The sequence below is a fragment of the Oncorhynchus gorbuscha genome, unplaced genomic scaffold, assembly GCF_021184085.1.
Source record: "Oncorhynchus gorbuscha isolate QuinsamMale2020 ecotype Even-year unplaced genomic scaffold, OgorEven_v1.0 Un_scaffold_1956, whole genome shotgun sequence".
NCBI classification, from domain to species: domain Eukaryota; kingdom Metazoa; phylum Chordata; class Actinopteri; order Salmoniformes; family Salmonidae; genus Oncorhynchus; species Oncorhynchus gorbuscha.
In genome coordinates, this window is record NW_025744986.1 from 38,546 (window position 1) to 61,479 (window position 22,934).

At 46.1% G+C, this 22,934-nt stretch overlaps 1 protein-coding gene across 1 annotated transcript in view; it reads right to left on the reverse strand.

Annotated features, from left to right (window-relative positions):
- Positions 1-4,877: 4,877 nt before the first annotated feature.
- Positions 4,878-22,934, reverse strand: part of LOC124017353 (nuclear receptor coactivator 3-like) — a 44,543-nt gene continuing 26,486 nt past the window's right edge. Inside the window, exons 5-22 of the mRNA XM_046332606.1 lie at positions 20,566-20,666; positions 20,284-20,458; positions 14,360-14,542; positions 14,101-14,187; positions 12,732-12,872; positions 12,337-12,484; positions 11,248-11,789; positions 10,008-11,089; positions 9,698-9,815; positions 9,390-9,563; positions 9,007-9,237; positions 8,734-8,839; positions 8,113-8,611; positions 7,932-8,033; positions 7,550-7,784; positions 7,050-7,227; positions 6,759-6,951; positions 4,878-5,873 (exon numbers count right to left, since the gene is read on the reverse strand). Of these exons, the coding sequence (XP_046188562.1) occupies positions 5,862-5,873; positions 6,759-6,951; positions 7,050-7,227; positions 7,550-7,784; positions 7,932-8,033; positions 8,113-8,611; positions 8,734-8,839; positions 9,007-9,237; positions 9,390-9,563; positions 9,698-9,815; positions 10,008-11,089; positions 11,248-11,789; positions 12,337-12,484; positions 12,732-12,872; positions 14,101-14,187; positions 14,360-14,542; positions 20,284-20,458; positions 20,566-20,666 (4,307 nt within the window). The 3' untranslated portion in view covers positions 4,878-5,861. The remainder of the gene's footprint in view (positions 5,874-6,758; positions 6,952-7,049; positions 7,228-7,549; positions 7,785-7,931; positions 8,034-8,112; positions 8,612-8,733; positions 8,840-9,006; positions 9,238-9,389; positions 9,564-9,697; positions 9,816-10,007; positions 11,090-11,247; positions 11,790-12,336; positions 12,485-12,731; positions 12,873-14,100; positions 14,188-14,359; positions 14,543-20,283; positions 20,459-20,565; positions 20,667-22,934) is intronic.

The following is a 22,934-nucleotide window of genomic DNA, read 5'->3' on the forward strand; positions in this document are numbered from 1 at the left end:
TTAGATTTTTTTGCAAATATATACACCGGTATATAAAAAAAAAGAAATATCACATTTACATAAGTATTCAGATCCTTTACTTAGTACTTTGTTGAAGCACCTTTGGCAGCGATTACAGCCTTGAGTCTTCTTTGCTATGACGCTACAAGCTTGGCACACCTGTAATTGTGGAGTTTCTCCCATTCTTCTCTGCAGATCCTCTCAATCTCTGTCAGGTTGGATGGGCAGAGTTACTGGACAGATATTTTCAGGTGTCTCTAGAGATCGGATTCAAGTCCGACCTTCAATGCTGCAGACATGTTTTGTACCCTTCCCCAGATCTGTGCCTCGACACAATCCTGTCTCGGAGATCTACAGACAATTCCTTCGACCTAATGGCTTGGTTTATGTTCTTACATGCACTGTCAACTGTGGGACCTTATATAGACAGGTGTTGTCTTTCCAAATGTTGTCCAATCAACTGAATTTACCAAAGTTGGACTTAAATCAGGTTGTACAAATATCTCAAGGATGATCAATAGAAACAGGTTGCATCAGAGCACAATTTCAAGTCTCATAGCAAAGAGTCTGAATACTTATGTAAATAAGGTATTTCTGTTTTTTATTTTTAATACATTTGCTAAAATAAAAAATAAATCTGTTTTTGCTTTGTCATTATGGGGTATTGTGCGACTGATGAGGGGAAAAATGTATTTAATCAATTTTAGAAAAAGTCTAATGTAACAAAATGTGGGAAACGGGGTCTGAATACTTTCTGAATCCACTGTATTATGACAGCCTTTTGTGATGTTTCTTTTCTTCGTTTTGGACTTCAGTTAAGTTTTTTTGGGCTGTTCTGGCACACACATTTTTTCCTGGAGGCAAGCCAAAGTTAGGAGACGAAGTCTACGCCCCTTCGTCGGTGATTGGTCAACAGTACAGATTCAGAAGCAAGCAGATCCCACACTCCAAATGACCTCAATGTTGCCACTTCTCCAGCCTCCTGTACCCTCCACCTTCCTCTCAAAACCTCATACAACCCCCGCCCTCGCAATCAGAGACCCCCTCACCTCCTCTCTCACCCTCTCACCTCTGGCTCCTAGTTCACGCAGACCCCCAGTCTCCAGACATCATTTGTACCCAGATGATAAGTGCCCCTATTCTTCATCATCTTGTCCAGTGACTAAACCCCAGTTCTCATCCCCTTCTCTATGGCCAAGCTATCTCGGAACTTAGAAACTTTCACTCGCTATGAAAAACACAACACACACAATGTAATGTTTAAATAGAAATTTGTATTTACATCAATATTAACATCAAGAAACAAGTAAGAAAAAATGCAACAGTAATTTACATCCTGAAATTATGACTGTATATTTTCCCAAGCATTTTATATTTTCTTCCCCTCTCTTTTCATTTAAATCAAAGGATAAATCGAGAGGGATACTTTTTTTTAAGCAAAAGCACAGAACATAGTTCTTTTGAATATTTCGGTAGGTCAATCTTTTTCAATATACTTCATAAAGACTGAAAATTCACTCTAGGCTATTCCAAGATGTTTCCATAAAACAGCTTGAAGACATTCTCCATTGTGTTAAAAGATAGATAGCGATCCGTCATCTTCAGAGTCCATGGGATAGTTTTGTATCACCACACAGGTTAGTGCCACTAAAGAGCTTCTTCTCTGAGTGGTCAATCTCATGAAATAACCGTTTCCAGCACCACAACTTAGAACTGGCCATAGATTTTAAGAGATAAAACAAAGAAACAAAAAAACAACAATCACAAACAAGATTAAAATCACTTCAGCAGAACCAGACCCATGTTAACTCTGTTTTGTAGGAATGGGAATACATAAATTCAAACATATTCTATGTAGGGTGTGCAGCCGAGAAATGCACACATGAATAGCTTACTTGCACCATCTAGGACCGAGTTCTAAGCAGAATGACAAAACACAAATCTTTGGATTGAGCACATCTTAAAAAGATTTCTCACAAAGCTTCACAGAAAATGTTACAAAATCAAGGAAAAATCAAGGTTCAACATAGAATCATGTAAAATGTCCCCAAATAACCTTCAAGGATCAGACAGAGCGAGGGAATCCAAATCACCATCTAGTGTAGCCCGACAGCCTCCCTAAATATGAGCTGACTTCAAAAAGTAAAGCCACAAATAGAACCAACCGCAGTGTTGAAGACTGTAACACAAAAACCTACATACAGTAAAACTGACCACCACAACCCAGCATCTGTGCCCAATCGAAGGGAAGAAAAGCAGTATTGATATTGCAATGGCTTTGGGTGGTCTTTAATAGCCTATCTGTGAGCACATAGTTGCTGCTAAGTAGCCTAGCCAATAACAGAGTATGGAATTATAAGGAATGGAACTAGAGCCATTGAACTCATAGGGCCCTATCTAAAAATATCAATCCACACACTGGTAAGAAACATGGACCCCCCTAAGTCTAACACAATCACATGTCACCTCTTTTAGGCATTGTGTGTGTTTGTTTGCTCTTTTGAATTAAACATCTATTGATAGAAAATGACAGGATCACACAAGCACCTCTAAAGCTATGCAAATGCCTTTGAAAAAGAGAAATATATGATTTATAGATCACACATTTTAAAAAGTGCTTCTGAAAGAACAAAATATGCAGTTGTAGCTTTCTGAGGCAAACTGAACCAAAGTTTTTCAGTTTTGATCAAAGAAAGACCCCCTTCCTTTTGTATTGAAAATAAAAGTTATTTTGACCTACGACAGAATAATAAAATTATACTTTAAATATCAAGCCTTACAATCTCTGCAAAAACAGTATGTGACCTACAAAAGCATATATTTATATATATATAATACATTTGAAGCGTATTTACATTTGTATTCACAGACAAAAACAAAAATTCAAAATGAGACGAGTCACATCCTAATACTGCAGTACCATCGCTTTGAGTAAATGGTGCTTCACTTTGCCCTCACAGGAGAACCAAGAGGAAGGATTATTGCTAGAAATCTGCATAAACATACACTAAAATTGGGGGAAACCCTTTCTTTCACAGTGTGTGGATTACTTTAGGAATCAACTCATTCATTAACTGGCAACAAATCTCTATTAAGTGTTCCATGAGGTAACCAAGATGTAAATCTTACAAATTCCTCCTTAAAAATACAATATACACATTCGTTTTAAAAATGCTTATTTACATTTATGAATAGATGTATAAATATGAGGGTAACTGTGCACTCTGAAATAGGTCAGTACATTTTAAGGATCTACTTTAATAATCTGAACCTTTTTCATCCACTAACATCCCCATAATCAACACACTGCAGAAGAAAGTGTTCTACAAAATCTGTGCTTACTGCCTTTCCATTGGTTAACCATTTAGAATAATGATCGTCACAGTAATCCATTTCTAATCATAATAGTCTCCATCCTCTGACAAACACAAAAATAAAAACTTAACAAGATTTGCTGTTATGCATTAATTATTGGGTAAAGGCCTCTATGACCAATAAATATTGCCACAATCATTTTGACGACAGCCTTTCCGTAAAGTGCAATCACAGCCAACGAGAATTAATTTCTGTCGTACCTTAACCCAGTCTCCTGCAGGTCCACTGTGTATGTATGCTGCCTCTTAATTACTTACAGCACCAGTCAAAAGTTTGGACACACCTACTCATTCCAGGGGTTTTCTTTATTTTTACTATTTTCTATTTTGTAGAATAACAGTGAAATAACTCATATGGAATCATGTAGTAACCAAAAAAGTGTTAAACAAATCAAAATATATTTTAGATTCTTCAAAGTAGACACCCTTTTCCGTGATGACAGCTTTGCACACTCTTGGCATTCTCTCAACCAGCTTCACCAACCTGGAATGCTTTTACAACGATATTGTAGGAGTTCCCACATATGCTGAGCACTTGTTGGCTGCTTTTCCTTCACTCTGTGGTCCAACTCATCCCAAGCCATCTCAATTGGGTTGAGGTCGGGTGACTGTGGAGGTCAGGTCATCTGATGCAGCACTCAATCCCTCTCCTTCTTGGTAAAATAGCCCTTACACAGCCTGGAGGTGTGTTGGGTAGCTGTCCTGTTGAACAATAGATGATAGTCCCACTAAGCGCAAATCAGATGGGATGACGTATTGCTGCAGAATGCTGTGGTAGCCATGCTGGTTAAGTGTACCTTGAATTCTAAATAAATCACTGACAGTATCACCAGCAAAGCACCCCACACCATCACACCTTCTCCTCCTCCTTTGGACTCATCAGACCAAAGGACAGATTTCCACCGGTCTAATGTCTATTGCTCGTGTTTATTGGCCCAAGCAAGTCTCTTCTTTTTATTGGTATCCTTTAGTAGTGGTTTCTTTGCAGACATTCGACTATGAACACCTGATTTATGCTGTCTCCTCTGAACAGTTGATGTTGAGATGTGTCTGTTACTTGAACTCTGTGAAGCATTTATTTGGGCTGCAATATCTGAGGCTGGTAACACTAATGAACTTGTCCTCTGCAGCAGAGGTAACTCTGGATCTTCCTTTCCTGTCTGACCTAAAGGTTAAATCATAAAAGTAATGATGGACAGTCGTTTCTCTTTGCTTATTTTAACATAATATGGCCTTGGTCTTTTACCAAATAGGACTATCTTCTGTATACCACCTCTACCTTGTCACAACACAACTGATTGGTTCAAACGCATTAAGGAAAGAAAGTTCACAAATGGACTTTAACAAAGCACACCTATTAATTTAAATGCATTCCAGGTGAATACATCATGAAGCTGGTTGAGAGAATGCAAAGAGTGTGCAAAGCTGTCAACTCAAAGGGTTCCTAATTTGAAGAATCTCAAATAGAAAATATAATTTGATTTGTTTAACACTTTTTTTGGTTACTCCATGATTCAATGTGTTATTTCATAGTTTTGATGTCTTCACTATTGTTCTACAATGCAGAAAATAGTGTTAAATAAAGAAAAACCCTGGAATGAGTAGGTGTGTCCAAACTTTTGACTGGTGTTGTACTTCTGAATTGACTATATGCTATTGACTACATGTCTGCTCATCAGTATAGTAATATAGCTTATAGAGGTAGAAGTTGCCCCTAACCACAGATCTAGGATCAGGGTTCCCTAATCTTAATCATTAGGAGGATGTAAAAATAGCTGACCATGTATCAGTGATTACAATCAACTCCCACCTTCTCCAACAATGGACTATATATATCATTCATTAAGTGTGGATTCAGAGACTGGATGGGATGTATGGTCTGCATACACGGTGGTCCTCCAGGACCAGAACTAGGAGACACTGTCTTCTCTCATAGCGTTCCAAAGCAGAGAGAGAATTCCCACGGCCAGGGGTGAACTTGGCATGATGGTAGACACATCCCACGAGAGAGAGGATGTCTTCTAATTTCGATCCGTCAGTTTGTGTATGTGTGTGTGTTTGTGTGTCACAGTGTGTCTTTAGATACATGGATGTTTTGGGGTGTGTGTGTGTTGGTGTGTGTCATAGGATGTCTCATGTACAAGAAGTGAGAGTAGAATAGTGTGTCCTCTGTCTATTTTCCTCCAGCTGTGAGACTGCCAACACTTGCCTCAAGTCCAGAGAGCAGCAACCCCAACTGGTGGGAGTAGAGTACTACACACACACACACACACACACACACACACACACACACACACACACACACACACACACACACACACACACACACACACACACACACACACACACACACACACACACACACACACACACACACACACACACACACACACACACACACACACACACACACACATCACTGCACTCATCTCTCTGAAAGGATCACAGTGAGTCTGTTCTGTTCCACCACACTCGTCTGTCTCAGGTTCAGCAATATTTCTGTAAGGAAGAGAGGTAATGGGGTTAGTTTGGAGACATTGTGTGTGTGAGTACATAAATATTGATAACACTCATGCTTACTGTACGTGCCAGCCAGGTCACCCATGATACAAGTCAGTTTTCGACATCCATCCATTTCTGAGGGTGCCAGGAGATGACATGGAAACCGGCCACTAGGAGCAACAACCTTCAAGTAGGTTTGGGTTTTGCAAGGGCGTTGTGGACAGGGATGGTGGACTGGCATAAGCATCTGCTTCTGATTCCAAAGGTTGCAAGTTTGAGCTATAGAAAGTTGTTTTTGATATTTTGTTTTAAGCCTACCCCACACCGTAAGCATCTGCCTCTTATCCCAAAGGTTACAAGTTCAAATCCAGCTATAGAAAGTTGTTTCTGATATTTCTGTTTCAAGCCTACCCCACACCGTAAGCATCTGCCTCTTATCCCAAAGGTTGCAAGTTTCTATAGAAAATATTTCTGTTTCAAGCTAAGCATCTGCCTCTTATCCCAAAGGTTGCATGTTCAAATCCAGCTATAGAAAGTTGTTTCTGATATTTCTGTTTTAAGGCTATACCAAACCTTAACCCTTACCTTAACAATTTGGAGTTAATACCTAAACTTAACCTTAAACACTTAGAAATTAGATTTTTGGAACAACTTCGAAATTTGAGAATCATGGATGAACGTCTAATTCTGACCTGAGACAGAGCTGGTAGGTACGTTCATGCGTGCGCACACACACACACACACACACACACACACACACACACACACACACACACACACACACACACACACACACACACACACACACACACACACACACACACACACACACACACACACACACACACACACACACACACACCATTTAGAACAGCGGTGTACCTGATCAGGCCCCATCGGCATACGTCCCATCACCATGGGGTTCATCCCCATCTGCCCCATATGGCCCCCCCCTCCATTGGAAGGCATGCCCCCATTCATCATCATGCCCCCGTACTGTCCTGGGTTGCCCGTTTGGACAAACTGCTGCTGCCCCGGGTTGCCCTGTTGGGAAAACTGCTGCTGGGGGTACGAGCTGGAGAGACAGGGAGGGAAGGAGGTGGGTTAGTTGGTTACGAATGTTGTCACTGGTTGTTGTAGGTTATTTCTCTCTCCCCCCTGCTACACACACACCTGTTACGGGCCATGCCTCCCTGCGACCAGCCCTTCATGTCAGTGCTCTGGTACATGGGTCCGCCCTGGGGATGCTGTTGCATCATGGGATTCTGAGGACCCAGGCGGCCTGACATCATGGTGCTGGGGGGACTGCTGCCCGCAGGGCCAAACGACGGGTCACCCTGCTGGGCCATACCTGAAGGAACATGTTACATAAGCAATGGCATGTGAACGCAAGCACGCACCCACACCCACACCCAATTAAGTGATAATGCCTTCAAAGCCAGGGTTTAGAGGATATTGGCACAGGTGTTGTTAAGCACCGTGCCAATATATCCTCCAAACACCTGCTTTGAGGGCATTATCACTTTTATTCAACAGGTTACCAACATTGTCAAATAATGATAAATGTTCATTATAAACACACACACATTCCATGTCCCACTGTAATTACAAAACTCTCCACTAGGAAGCAGAAACACTCTGTGGCCCTTCAGGTCAAACACACCCAAACTCACCATAGTTTCCCCCGTAGCCAAACTGCTGGGGGCCCAGGTTGGGGCCTCCCATAGGGGTGTCCATGCCGGCGGGGGCGGTGACGTTGGGAGGGGGGCTGAACCCCCCTGCGGCGGCCACTGCTGCCGCCTGCTGCTGTTGCTGTTGCATTAGCATCATCATCCTCTGTCTCCTCATCTGCATGGTCACCATCTCCCTGCTACGCTGGGCCATCATCTGGGCATTCAGGAAGCCAGGCTGGGGACGGGGAAGGGGTATAGTGAGTGTGTGTGTTTGTATTTAGATTTATGTCTGTGTGTACTGTACAACAAGGAAAGGTTATGCCTAAGTGGCTCCCATATGCTAGTTTGTGTGTGTGTGTGTTGAGGAAAGGGGAGTGCCTACCTGTCCCCCCATGCTAGGCTGCATACCCGGCCTCAAGGCAGGGTTACCTGCTCCAGGGTTGTCCATCTTCATGGCCATCCCCTGCCGAGTCTGACTCATAAACTGAGGGAGGGAGGAAAGAATAAGCTGTCAGCATAAAGTCCTGTGTGAGTTTATCAGTCTGTCTGTGTCTGTCTCCTACCTGTTGGCCCTGTAGTCTCTGCGCCAGCTGGAGCCTCATGGGTTTGGTGGCGCTCATCATCCTGGGTCTCATCATGTTAGCACGGGGGTGACCCATACCCCCCATGCCTCCCATCCCTGGGAAGCTGCCCCCTGGGCCCATCTGGGAGAGCATGGGGCCGAAGCCACCCTGTTGGGGCTGGCCCTGCATAGGGCTCCCCCCGTAGGCTGACTGCATGGCCATTGAGGGGGGTCCGGGGTAGCCCTGGCCGTACAGAGGCTTCTGCTCCAGCACTATGGAAGGATCCTGGCCGGGGAAGGGCTCACCATGCTGCTCTGGCCCATGGCCCTGGCTGACCAAGTCCGGGATGCCCAGGGCCCGGTCGATCTCCTCCAGTGCGATGCCGTCCGTGTTGTTGAGCAGAGAGTCCAGCTGGTCCAGCAGCGCCCGCTCATCACTCTGGCCCTCGCTGGTGGTGGGCGGAGCCAGGAGCTCATCCAGGGTGTTTCCAAACTGACGCCTGAAACACACGCACGGAGAACCGTTAATTGTATGACATAAATCATATATTATTAAAACTATTATTTAGATATAAGAGCAGGGGTCAGTGCATTTTAATGGAGGGCAAGAGGGTTAGTTTACCTGCTGTGGTTTCCCTCCATACCCATCACACTGTCAGACCAGGACGGAGACTGGTTGGGCTGGACCTGCTGACCGAACGGACTCATCCCCATCTCACCAGAACCTCCTGCACACACAACACACATTAACCAGATATTCTATCTCTCAGTATCAATACAGATTACATACACATATAGACACGTGCATACAGACAGACACAAGCAAGACATCCCAGAGATTACATCTGCCATCTTCATTTTATGGACTAACACACACCCACACACAGACACGTACCCATGTCCATTAGCTGTTGCTGCAGCATGGATCTGGTGCCAGGAACACTGTTGGACCTTCCCACCATGGGCCCTCCCATCATGCCTTTGGAGTTGTAGTCCATACCAGGACGGCTCATGGAGGGGTGACCGGCTGAGCCCACGGGGCTGGCACAGGAGCGGGGCATCCCCCAATCCCCTGACCCCCCCATGGGAGAGCGCTGGGAAACCCCCATGCCCCTGTTCATCGGCCCTGGGGGACACAAAACACACACAGATGAGCTCTTTTTTCAAAGCAGCAATGACACAGACTGAAACCCAGACTTATCTAGTAGGGGAAAGAGCAAGACAGAGGAAAGACAAATGTCAACGCATGAAAGAGAGTGAAATAACTAAATAAGTTACTTGTTCCAACGCCTCGTGGACAAACACCCATGTTCCCTGGGTATCCTTCTGGGCTGCCCATCATGTTCTCTTGTTTGATGAGCATGGGGCGCCTCCCCACCACTCCAGGCTTGGCGTCTGCTGACATGGCCCTCTGGAAGGGCCCTCGTGGGCCAGGGGCCATCCCCGAACTCCCTGAACACACACCCAGAGGGACACAGCAGATAGAACAGGTACATGTTAGTCTGGTGTCCATATTCTGAGGAGGTTACTTTTTCAGCTAGGCCGAAAACGTTTTTCATCAACACGCTCAATGTGAACAGTCCTACCTTGCAGGTTCTCGTCGAGGCAACCCTGGGCCTTGTTCCCTCCTCCTCCTCCCTGCTCGGGGTAGAACTCAGAGCCAGAACCCCTCAAACCTCCCAGGATGGACTCCAGGTTGTCCAACTGGGAAGAGATAGATACACATGTATCAGCAACAACACAGTATCACACAACCTACAGAGGTTAAGGACTTCATAGTAATGAAAATGTTCAAAGTGAAGGCCAATGGGCAACGTGTTTATTAGTAGGTATACTCATGAAATTGTAATAATCTACCAGTAATGTAATGATCTGACCACCACACTGTGTGGTTACCTCATCTGGCGGCTCTGACTTGATCTTGCTCTCTGGGTGTTCAGCTGTTGGGCCGGGTCCAGCGCCAGGGCCTCTGGGTTGGGGGCCGGCAGTGGCTCCTGGGGGCCCCTTTCCTTCCAGCTCCTCAGGCTTGGGTTTCACATCCACTGGCTCTTTAGTATCATCCTTGTTGAGGAGGTAGTGGAGGAGCGCGTGGGTCTTCTCCTTCTTGGGGCTGTGCTGCTCTTGCTTAGGCTCTGTCACTCCTCCTGCTCCTCCAGCCCCCACCTCCCCTGGGACTTCCTGGCCACCCAGGGTCACCTTGCCAGTGGCCTCGGCTGTGATCTTGGCCACCTCATCGGGTGTGTTGCTGTTCTGCAGCAGCTTGTGGAGGATCTTGTGCTTCTCCTGCAGCGACGCCGTGTAGTGGGCAGAGGCCAGAGCATTGGCCAGAGCCGTGCCCGACGCCTGGCCCTGATTGGCGGAGGCTGAGGAAGAGGATACTCCAGTAGAGGAAGGGCTGGAAATGCTTCCTGTGGGGTCCTTAGTGTCGGACCCTGCTGGGGTGTTGCTGCTGCCTGGTGGGGGAGGTATAGAGGGCAAGGCGGAGCCAGTTCCCCCTAACCCCAGCTCCTCAGTGGGGGAGGTCAGCAGCTGCAGCAGCTTCTTATGGCCCTTACCGTCTGGGACTCTCCGGGTGGGTTCTGAGCTCACCCCAGCCTCGATGGCCCCCTCTCTGGGCTCCTTGCTGTCTGCCGAGGCCTGGCTGTCCAACCTGTCTCCGGAGCTCTCGGACTGGTGGTGTGGGTGGTGGTGATGGTGTTGGTGGAGGGGGTGCACGCTGGGCGCAGGACCCAGGCCTCCTGTTGGGCTTTTGGAGTCATCCGGGCCGGATTTGGCAGGGTGACTGGGCTGGGTGGACTGAGAGGAGGAGTGGACGCTGGGGGAGCTGTCTGGTTTGTTGGCCGGGGAGGGAGAGGTGAGGGTGGAGGGGAGGGAGCTCCCGACCCCCTCGCTGATGGCCTGCAGGGCGTTGAGGGAGCTGCTGGAGAAAGAGGTGGTACCTCCTCCTCCTCCATGAGGGCCCATGGGGGAGTGCATGTCTGGGACAGAAACAAAACTCATGGTTAGAAACTGTACTACAACTTCTACAAATCAAAAACATTTTTTTAAATTCAAAAACCTAAGATTGATCATCTTGTGTTTTATGAAGCACAGCAAAACTATGCAAAGTTATAGTGTACCCCCCTGATTGACGTACCTCCAGGTGAGTACTGACTGGCACCCATCTTGGGGCTGCCTCGGTTTCGGGGGGACATCAGGAGCCCCTGCTGGGGGCCAATCATCCGGGGACTCCCCAAGGGGCTGTTCATACCCCCCAGTCCGTACCCCCCACTGCTCTGGAAGGGGGGCTGCTGATGTTGCTGCTGGGGGTGCTGATGTTGCTGCATGCCAGGGTGGTTCCCTGGACCTGTGTGGTTCATCTGATGACCCATCTGATTAATTTGGTTCATCTGGCCCATCTGGTTCAACTGATTCATCTGATTCATCTGCATCATTCTGTTGCCCATACCTCCCCTGCCGCCACCACCACCTCCATTCCCTCCGTACATTGAACCCCCTCCCATCTGTCCCATGTGGCTCTGTTCGTTCATGGGCCCATAGCCCCGGTTCATACCCCCCATACCTCCACCAGGGGGCATGTTCATCTGGGCGATGGGGTTGGGGCCCCCCATGCCCTGCTGCCTCATAGGCCCTGGTATCATGCCCCCGCCCTGGGCAGAGCGATAGCCATGCTGCTCCCTGGAAGAGAGGATGAGGAGGTGAGAAGGAGCAGGAGGAGAAATGAGCATGTGAGAGAAGTAAGGTTATTATGACATCCTTGGTGCTCTACTCTTGTAAACGCTCAGATCCAGTCTACCAGAAGAGTCTCTTGAATAGTCAGAAGATGGAACTGAAGTACATACACACTGAAGAAAGTAATTTAAATAATAAAAAAAGATGTTAATGGAAAAAGACTATTCACAATGAGAACGAGGTGCTCTTCAATTCACTACACAACCTTACTTCTTCCAAGTGTTTTTTGAGACTTGTCAAGCACAATAATTGTATATATTCCTTTTACTGAGAATGGAACAAGGCGGGTGGCCTGTGGGCATTCTCCACTGTGTGAAGCATCTATACAAGCCTTCAGAGCTATCTGCCAAGCATAGGGAGGATGTTGTGGATATCAGTAGGCATCAGTTCCCTCAGCTGTGTGTGTGTCTGTGTGTGTGTACTCTGTGTCTTGCAAAGGTAGCAAGAATGTGTATAACTTGTTTTCTACCTCAGAAGGTGTGTGTGTCTGTACCTCTGTAGCAGGTGGGTGGATATGAAGCCCTGGGCCTCGTTGCTCATGGGGTGGCGATACAGCTTACTCTTGGTCTGGGCCGTGACAGGGGTGCCGTCCGAGAGAGAAAAACGGTACAGGGGGGTCTCAGCGTGACCCTGTAGGAAAGCTGTTGGGCCAAGGACAAGGGGGCAAATTCAATGGGTTCATATCAAGATATGGAAGTGAAATACATATCAAAGAAGAGGTATAGGGTTGGTGGTAATCATGACAGAAATGTCTCTTAGTGATGCCATTCATGGTGTTTTTGGACAGGTATGTGTGTTCTGGAACAGGTTTGTGTGTTTTGGGACAGGTACCATATGCATGTGAGATAACAGGTGTGTGTATTGGTACAGGTGTGTGTGTGGGCGTACCCTCGTGATAATGGCGTTTGTGGGACCAGGGTTGTCCGTCACTGTGCTGTAGGAACATCTGGATACAGCGCCTCAGCAGATCCTCCCAGCCAGGACGCATTGACGCACGCAGAGAGTTCTGGTCTATCTGGATCAGCTTACCTGGAGGGAAGAAGAGGAGATGGAGATTGTGGAGCATAGATAGTATATACTGTACCTATTGAAAGATATTGTGCAAGTTTTTTGTAAATGTATATACCATAATTGCTGGACTATTAAGCGCACCTGAATATAAACCGCACCCACTGAATTATTAAAAAAGATATATTTTGTACATAAATAAGCCGCACATGTCTATAAGCCGCAGGTGCCTACCGGTACGTTGAAACAAATGAACTTTACACAGCATTTAAACGAAACACGGCTTGTAACAAAAATTAAAACAGTAGCCTACCAAGAAAGTCATTGGTCACTATCTTCCTCCTCCTGTGCACTGAAACCACTGAAGTCATCTCCTTCGGTGTCTGAGTTGAATAGCCTCAGAATTGCTTCATCCGATGTTGGATCGTTTTCATTGTCGCTCTCGTCACTTTCATCCGGAGGCAAATACCCCGCTGAGCTCATGCTGCCCCTTTAACACGCAGCAGTCCAGCCTTTCGAAACCCGTTGATGATAGTGGATTTTTTGACAATGCTCCACGCTGTCAGGACCCACTGGCAGACTTGACCATAAGATGCTCTTCGCCTGCGGCCCGTTTTAGTGAAGGATTTCTCCCCACTTGTCATCCAAGCCTCCCACTGAACAAGGAGCGCCACCTTAAATGCACGACTTACACTGATGTCAAGTGGCTGCAAATACTTTGGGCCATCTGCTTTTCTTCCCTCTGAAAGCTTTTGTTGTCTTTCTGCACTGAGTCAGTTCCTCACGCTGCTGTTCCCAACGTCTTATCATCGACTCATTAAGGCCAAGCTCCCATGCAGCAGCTCTATTTCATTTTCCAACAGACAGATTTATCGCCTTCAACTTGAAAGCTGCATCATATGCATTTCTCTGTGTCTTTGCCATGATGAGGGTGACAAAATTACTGCCGTAATCAGAATAATGGGAAGTTTGAGCGCGCTCGATTTACGTCACATTATGTGACGGTGCTCAGTTTTTTGGCGGCATGAATCTTGTGAAAGCGGGAAAAATCCATAAATTAGCTGCGTCATTGTATAAACCGCGAGGTTCAAAGTGAGGGAATAAAGTAGCGGCTTATAGTCCGGAAATTACGGTACCTATTTAAGGATATTGTACCATTTTTGTACACACAAGGCTTCATTAAATCAAACTCTGCAACCAGGTTTGCAACACAAGTCAAAAACATCAATTGTGTTCTGGTCAGTCTCACCTGAGAGCTCGTGCCGGGTGTTGAAGCTCTCTGTTCTCTCTACAGCAGTCACACGACGAGCCACACAGATCATACACGACTGCAGGTCTAAGGAAGAAGGGAAATAGTTTAGCTACACATGCACATACATTAAGTTTGTGTTTGTGTGTGTGTCAGGTGTGTGTAAGATTGTGTGTGTGTTGTGTGTTTGTGTGTGTTTGTGTGTGTAAGATTGTATGTTTGTATCTCGCAGTCTGTCTGTGTGTGCGGGTGTCCGTACCTTCCCCCTCTTCGATCATGGCCTTGGGCTGGGTCAGGGCGAAGCATTGCATGGTCTCGTAGCGCGGCCCTCCTGGTCCCTCCTCCACAGGTCCGTGGGTGTGGCTAAACTTGACCAGCATGCGACAGGTGAAGGTGTGGCTCTTCTGACGTGGCGCCTCCCCACCCCAGGACACCCCATTAACTGTGGAGGACGAGACACACACATCAATATACATGCAGTACATACAAATATTTTAACAAGGGTTCTCATTGAGACGAATGTCTCTTTTACAAGGGAGCCCTGCAGGCACACAATTGACAAAATACTACAGAATACAAACACGGTAGCTTCAGAAAGTATTCACACCCTTTGACTTATTCCACACACAGCCAGAATTCAAAATGGATTCAATTGATTTTTTTCTCTCACCCATCTATACACAATACTCCATACAACTGACTAGCTATCCCCCTTCCCTTTCAATAATGATAAAGTGAAAACATGTTTTTAGAAATTTTAGCAAATGTTTAATTTACATAAGGATTCATACCCCTGAGTCAATATTTTGAAGAAGCACCTTTGGCAGCGATTACAGTTGTGAGTCTTTCTGGGTAAGTCCAGTGTAGATTTAGCCTTGTGTTTTAGGTTATTGTCCTGCTGAAAGGTAAATTAATCTCCCAGTGCCTGGTGGAAAACAGACTGAACAAGCTTTTCCTCTAGGATTTTGCCTGTGCTTAACGCCATTCCATTTCTTTTTTATCCTGAAGAACTCCCCAGTCCTTAACGATTACAAGCATAGCCATAACATGATGCAGCCACCACTATGCTTGAAATTATGGAGAGTGGTACTGAGTAATATATTGCATTGGATTTGCCCCAAACATAACACTTTATATTCAGGACAAAACGTTAATTGCTTGACACATTTTTTTCAGTATTACTTTAGTTCCTTGTTGCAAACAGGATGCATGTTTTGGAATATTTGTATTCTGTACAGCCTTCCTTCTTTTCACTCTGCCAATTAGGTTAGTACTACAATGTTGTTGATCCATCCTCCATTTTCTCCTATCACAGCCATTATACTCTGTTTAAAAGTCACCATTAGTCACCAAAGTCACCAGTGCTGACCTGTTGCAACCTCTGCAAACACTGCAATTATTATGATTATTATTTGACCCCACTGGTCATCTATGAACATTTGAACATCTTAGCCATGTTCTGTTATAATCTCAACCCGGCACAGCCAGAAGAGGACTGGCCACCCCTCAGAGCCTGGTTCCTCTCTAGGTTTCTTCCTAAGTTCCTACCTTTCTAGGGAGTTTTTCCAAGCCATCGTGCTTCTACATCTGCATTGCTTGCTGTTTGGGGTTTTAGGCAGGGTTTCTGTATAGCACTTTGTGACATCGGCTTATGTAAAAGGGCTTTATAAATACAATTGATTGATTGATTGATTGGGCTTATAGTGAAATCCCTGAGCGGTTTCCTTCCTCTCCGAGCAACTGAGTTAGGAAGGACACCTGTATATTTGTAGCGCCTGGGTGTATTGGTACACCATCCAAGGTGTCATTAATAAATTCACCATGCTCAAAGGGATATTCAATGTTAATTTAAAATCCAATGTGCCAATATGTGCCCTTTGCGAGGCATTGGAAAAACTCTCTGGTCTTTGTCATTGAATCTGTGTTTGAAATTCACTGCTCAACTGAGGGACCTTACAGATAATTGTATGTGTGGGGTACAGATATGTTAAACACTATTATTGCACACAGAATGAGTCCATGCAACTTATTATGTGACTTGTTATGCAAATTTTACCCCTGAACTTATTTAGCCTTTCCGAAAGGGGTTGAATACTTATTGACTCAACACATTTCAGCTTAAAATATTTTACTAATTGTAAAAATGTTGAAAAACATAATTCCACTTTGACACTATGGGGTATTGTGTGTAGGTCAGTGACCAAAAATGATTTTGCAATATAATTAATTTCATATTAATACGGCTGTAACACAACTAAATGTGGAAAAAGTCAAGGGGCATGAATATTTCCTGAAGGCACTGTATACAAAATTACCAAAACACTCAAGAAAAACAATCCCATTCCTCATTAAAGAGAGGCATCAGTACATCCAGTTATAGGATGGGACACGGATAGAGAGCCCCAGACCTAAAGTATGTACAGTATACTGACAAACTCTGTGTGTGTTAGTGTACGCACAAACATATTTAGTCAGTGTCACACATAACATTATATCATTTAGCTAACACGCTTATCCGGAGCGACTTGCAGTCGGAGAATACATTTACATTACATTACATTTAAGTCATTTAGCAGACGCTCTTATCCAGAGCGACTTACAAATACAACAAGGACACACGGCACAACCAGAGACAAACATGATATGAGATTAATTCAAGAAAGATGCATTGTGTAATCTTCTAAATCGTTCAACACACACACACAACACACGTGACAGATGAATCAGCCCTGCTAGAGTATTACTACTTTCCTTCTTAAATCTAAAAGCAGAAGTATCCCCTCTCGTTCTGATTCCTGGCTAAATGGACCATGGGATTAATGTAGCTGAAGTGTCGATTTCCAATATCCCTGCAGGCCTGTGCAGCTGCCGGGGGCAGGAGGGGAGCAGAGCAGCCAGGTAGGCAGGTACACCCAGCCATCTATCCTGATTTGGGCCCTGACTCCTCATCAGAGCACAGCCACCCAGAGGGTCACCTTTACAAGAAAGGGGATGGGTGGGGGAGGGGTGCTCAACTAAACTTCAAAGAGAGAGATCCTACTGTAGGCCCTGTGAAAATATTTTTAGCATCCATCCTACATGCTCTCTTGTCTGACACAAACACAATTAAAAAGGTGTTAATATAGCACAGGTTCCATTACATGGCCTCTCTCCTATTCAGTCATGTGAGATCAAAGATTAAGACATGAGAGAGGAAGGTTTGGAACAGGGCCCCAGTCTCCCCCAAGGTTTGTCTGAAGCCTTATCAGGGACAAAGTCCTCCAGTCTGTCTGATGTCTTATCAGGGACAAAGTCCTCCAGTCTGTCTGATGCCTTATCAGGGACAAAGTCCTCCAGTCTGTCTGATGTCTTATCAGGGACAAAGTCCTCCAGTCTGTCTGATGTCTTATCAGGGACAAAGTTCTCCAGTCTGTCTGATGTCTTATCAGGGACAAAGTCCTCCAGTCTGTCTGATGCCTTATCAGGGACAAAGTCCTCCAGTCTGTCTGATGCCTTATCAGGGACAAAGTCCTCCAGTCTGTCTGATGCCTTATCAGGGACAAAGTCCTCCAGTCTGTCTGATGTCTTATCAGGGACAAAGTCCTCCAGTCTGTCTGATGCCTTATCAGGGACAAAGTCCTCCAGTCTGTCTGATGCCTTATCAGGGACAAAGTCCTCCAGTCTGTCTGATGCCTTATCAGGGACAAAGTCCTCCAGTCTGTCTGATGTCTTATCAGGGACAAAGTCCTCCAGTCTGTCTGATGTCTTATCAGGGACCAAGGCCTCCAGTCTGTCTGATGCCTTATCAGGGACAAAGTCCTCCAGTCTGTCTGATGCCTTATCAGGGACAAAGTCCTCCAGTCTGTCTGATGCCTTATCAGGGACAAAGTCCTCCAGTCTGTCTGATGTCTTATCAGGGACAAAGTCCTCCAGTCTGTCTGATGCCTTATCAGGGACAAAGTCCTCCAGTCTGTCTGATGCCTTATCAGGGACAAAGTCCTCCAGTCTGTCTGATGTCTTATCAGGGACAAAGTCCTCCAGTCTGTCTGATGCCTTATCAGGGACAAGTCCTCCAGTCTGTCTGAAGCCTTATCAGGGACAAAGTCCTCCAGTCTGTCTGATGTCTTATCAGGGACAAAGTCCTCCAGTCTGTCTGATGTCTTATCAGGGACAAAGTCCTCCAGTCTGTCTGATGCCTTATCAGGGACAAAGTCCTCCAGTCTGTCTGATGCCTTATCAGGGACAAAGTCCTCCAGTCTGTCTGATGCCTTATCAGGGACAAAGTCCTCCAGTCTGTCTGATGTCTTATCAGGGACAAAGTCCTCCAGTCTGTCTGATGTCTTATCAGGGACCAAGGCCTCCAGTCTGTCTGATGCCTTATCAGGGACAAAGTCCTCCAGTCTGTCTGATGCCTTATCAGGGACAAAGTCCTCCAGTCTGTCTGATGCCTTATCAGGGACAAAGTCCTCCAGTCTGTCTGAAGCCTTATCAGGGACAAAGTCCTCCAGTCTGTCTGATGCCTTATCAGGGACAAAGTCCTCCAGTCTGTCTGATGCCTTATCAGGGACAAAGTCCTCCAGTCTGTCTGATGCCTTATCAGGGACAAAGTCCTCCAGTCTGTCTGATGTCTTATCAGGGACAAAGTCCTCCAGTCTGTCTGATGTCTTATCAGGGACCAAGGCCTCCAGTCTGTCTGATGCCTTATCAGGGACAAAGTCCTCCAGTCTGTCTGATGCCTTATCAGGGACAAAGTCCTCCAGTCTGTCTGAAGCCTTATCAGGGACAAAGTCCTCCAGTCTGTCTGAAGCCTTATCAGGGACAAAGTCCTCCAGTCTGTCTGAAACCTTATTAGCGACCAAGGCCTCCAGTCTGTCTGATGCCTTATCAGGGACAAAGTCCTCCAGTCTGTCTGATGCCTTATCAGCAACCAAGGTCTCCAGTCTGTCTGATGCCTTATCAGCAACCAAGGACTCCAGTCTGTCTGATGTCTTATCAGGGACCAAGGCCTCCAGTCTGTCTGATGCCTTATCAGGGACAAAGTCCTCCAGTCTGTCTGATGCCTTATCAGCAACCAAGGCCTCCAGTCTGTCTGATGCCTTATCAGCAACCAAGGCCTCCAGTCTGTCTGATGCCTTATCAGGGACCAAGGCCTCCAGTCTGTCTGTTTCTGACAGGGCAGGTGAAGGGAGGGAACATGTGTCTGTACAGAGAAGAGGCCCTAGGGCATGGGGGTTTCTAACTGATTCTGAGAGATGATTTAACAAGGTCTTAGACCGTTAGGATCCTTTCTCCAACCTGATGGAGACAACAACACCGCCTGGCCGTGAGGCCCGGCATTTCCCCTCAGACACAATTAACCAGCACTTAGTCTGGACAGAGGGGTCGATTCAGGGAGAAAACACACACGCACAAGAAACAAAAACATCCCACCCCCTATACACACACAGGGGATTGTGTAAGTGAGAGAAAGTGTGTGTGCGTGTGTGTGTGTGTGTGTGTGTGTGTGTGTGTGTGTGTGTGTGTGTGTGTGTGTGTGTGTGTGTGTGTGTGTGTGTGTGTGTGTGTGTGTGTGTGTGTGTGTGTGTGTGTGTGTGTGTGTGTGTGTGTGTGTGTGTGTGTGTGTGAAGCACTAGTTGAGTGGTCAGTGGTCATCTCACAGCAATGTGCAGAGAGAGCGTATTTCATTCACGGGGTCAGAGATAATGATGGGGGAGAGGTGCAGGGAGGAGAGAGAATACAAAAGAAATATAGAGAAAGGGAAAGCAAAAGCAAAAGAAAGAAACTAGAGTCCTACCAACCACATTATTCAACACTAAGTTAAGTATAAAAATAGCCAAGAGAATAGGTGAAAAAGACAGAAAGTACAAAACACAGAGAGAGAGATGATGACACTTTGGAGCCGATGCCACTGCTGGGGAGTAAAATCGGGGAGCAGGTTCAGCTGAGCCCCCGTATCCATAATTAATCAGCTTTATAAATAGACACACACACACACAGAGAATGAAAGCTGGGGAAGTGCAGAGGTGCATTATTCAGTAGTGAGTAGTTTCCAGATGGCTGCCATGATATCTGAATATAACACAGGCCTGTTTTACACTGTCTGGCCCACTGAGTGTGACTGACAGCTCTGCCACGCTCTGTCTGCTTAGCACTAGCTCTCTGTGTGTGAGCAGGTGGGTCACAGTGTGTGTGTGTGTGTGGTACCATTGGTCTTGGGCAGGTTCTTGTGGAACTCCTCCCTGTCGTCCTCATGGAGGATGTTGTAGACGGAAGTGTTGATGAGCTCCTCCTGTTTGTACTGCAGGTACTGGGTCACGTTGTCAGACACAAACACTATGCTGCCCTCCCGGTTCACCACAAACAGAAAACCATCCAGGGCCTGAGGAAAGAGGGAAAACACATGAACAGTCAGTACAAAGGCCAATAAGAGGCCACAGTCAGCATAGCCAGCCAATCAAAGAGGAGAGTAGTGACCTTTGATCTCACCTGAAGCAGAAGCGGACCGAGGTGGTCTTTGTCTATGACCCCCTGTCCCGTGGAGGACACGTCCGACTTCTGTACATCGTCATCATTGGAGGACGCTTTGCCTGAACGGAGGAGATAGTACAGTCAGATATGCCTGACTCTACAATCAAGTACACAGTAACAAATCAAATCAAATGATTATTATTCACATTTATCACATGGGCAGGCATAGACCTTACAGTGAAATGCTTACTTACAAGCCCTTAACCAACAATGCAGTTTTAAGAAAATACCTCCCAAAATGTAAGCGATAAGAATAACAAATAATTAAAGAGCAGCAGTAAATAACAATAGCGGGGCAAAATACAGGGAGAACCGGTACAGAGTCAACGTGTCAATGTGTCAATGTGCGGGGGCTCCGGTGTCGAGGTAATTGAGGTAATTACGTACATGTAGGTAGAGTTATTAAAGTGACAATGCATAGGTAATAACAGAGAGCAGCAGCAAGATGGGTGGGGGGGGCATTTGATTAGCTGTGCAGGAGTCTTATGGCTTGGGGGTAGAAGCTGTTTAGAAGCCTCTTGGACCTAGACTTGGCGCTCCAATACTGCTTGACGTGCGGAAGCTGAGAGAACATTCTATGACTAGGGTGTTTGGAGTTGTTGACCATTTTTAGGGCCTTCCTCTGACACCACCTGGTATAGAGGTCCTGGATGGCAGGAAGCTGGGCCCCAGTGATGTACTGGGTCATTTGCACTACCCTCTGTAGTGCCTTGCGGTCGGATGCCGAGCAGTTGCCATATCAGGGAGGGATGCAACTGGTCAGGATGCTCTCGATGGTGCAGCTGTAAAACATTGAGGATTTGAGGACCCATGACAAATATTTTCAGTCTCCTGAGGGGGAATAGGTTTTGTTGTGCCTTCTTCATGACTGTCTAAGTTTGCTTAGACCATGTTAGTTTGTTGGTGATGTGGACGCCAAGGAACTTGAAGCTTTCAACCTGCTCCACTACAGCCCCGTCGATGAGAATGGGGCCGTGCTCCGTCCTCCTTTTCCTGTAGCCCACATTCATCTTCTTTGTCTTGATCACATTGAGGAAGAGGTTGTTGTCCTGGCACCACACGGTCAGGTCTCTGACATCCTCCCTATAGGCTGTCTCATCGTTGTCAGTGATCAGGCCTACTGTTGTGTCATCAGCAAACTTAATGATGGTGTTGGAGTTGTGCCTGTCATGAGTGAACAGGGAGTACAGGAGGGTACTGAGCACGCACCCCTGAGGGGCCCTTGTGTTGAGGATCAGTGTGGTGGATGTGTTGTTACCTACCCTTACCACCTGGGGGTGGCCCGTCAGGAAGTCCAGGATCCAGTTGCAGAGGTAGGTGTTTTGTGCCAGGGTCCTTAGCTTTGTGATGAGCTTTGAGCGAACTATGGTGTTGAACGATGAGCAGTAGTCAATGAATAGCATTCTCACATAGGTGTTCCTTTTGTCCAGGTGGGAAATGGCAGTGTTTTCGTTTGCGCCTCGGACACCAACACCACCCGCTGGTGGGGGGGGGGGTCCGGAGACACATAGGGGGAATAGTAGCCCAGACCCATGACGAGCCTCATCAAGGCCAGTGGGGGGGTCGAGACTACGGACAACACCGTACGAGGCCACCAGAGCATAAATCAAATCTAGTTGTAAACTCCCCTATGAGAACAGTGAGGAGCAGACAGGCCCCTAGACGGGGATTATCTTAGAACACATCTAAGATAGTACTGAGGTGTTCCACACTGGTCGTAAAGGAAGTCCAGTGGACTTGTCCACCTCCAAAACAAATGGCAACAATAATCAGTCCTTGCCATGTGTTCAACTACAATACAACTAGTACAATGCTCCAATCATGTGTTCCAGTAGTATAATATTTCAGAATAAATCGGTTGGATAACTGGTCCCTTTGAGCACCAGTACCAATACCAGCAACAGTCAGTCTAGCTACAATCAGTAAGAAGGTTAGAGACCTAACCAATCAAATTACCCTTGACAATAGCGACATAGGAGTCACTCAGAGTGCAACACATGGAAGGGAATCTCCAGTGCACTCTTCCAATGGTTAACACACATGTCACTAATAAATAGACTCCCTTGACACCAATTCTGACTGACCTCCAGTCATTGACCTGAAAATTACCTGACTACGTCAGACTCATTCTGAACAAGTTGTAATCTGCCAGGATACTTGGTTTCCTTCCCTTGACATGCGCGCTTGTGTAAGCATAAACACACATGCACAACGGAACATCCAATTAGGATTTATGCTAAGATCACTTAAGGGTCCAAGCAAAATACCAGCCTTAGTAAAGTTGAACATTTACTTCTAGGCCTTGGACTCTACAGCACTCACCAGTT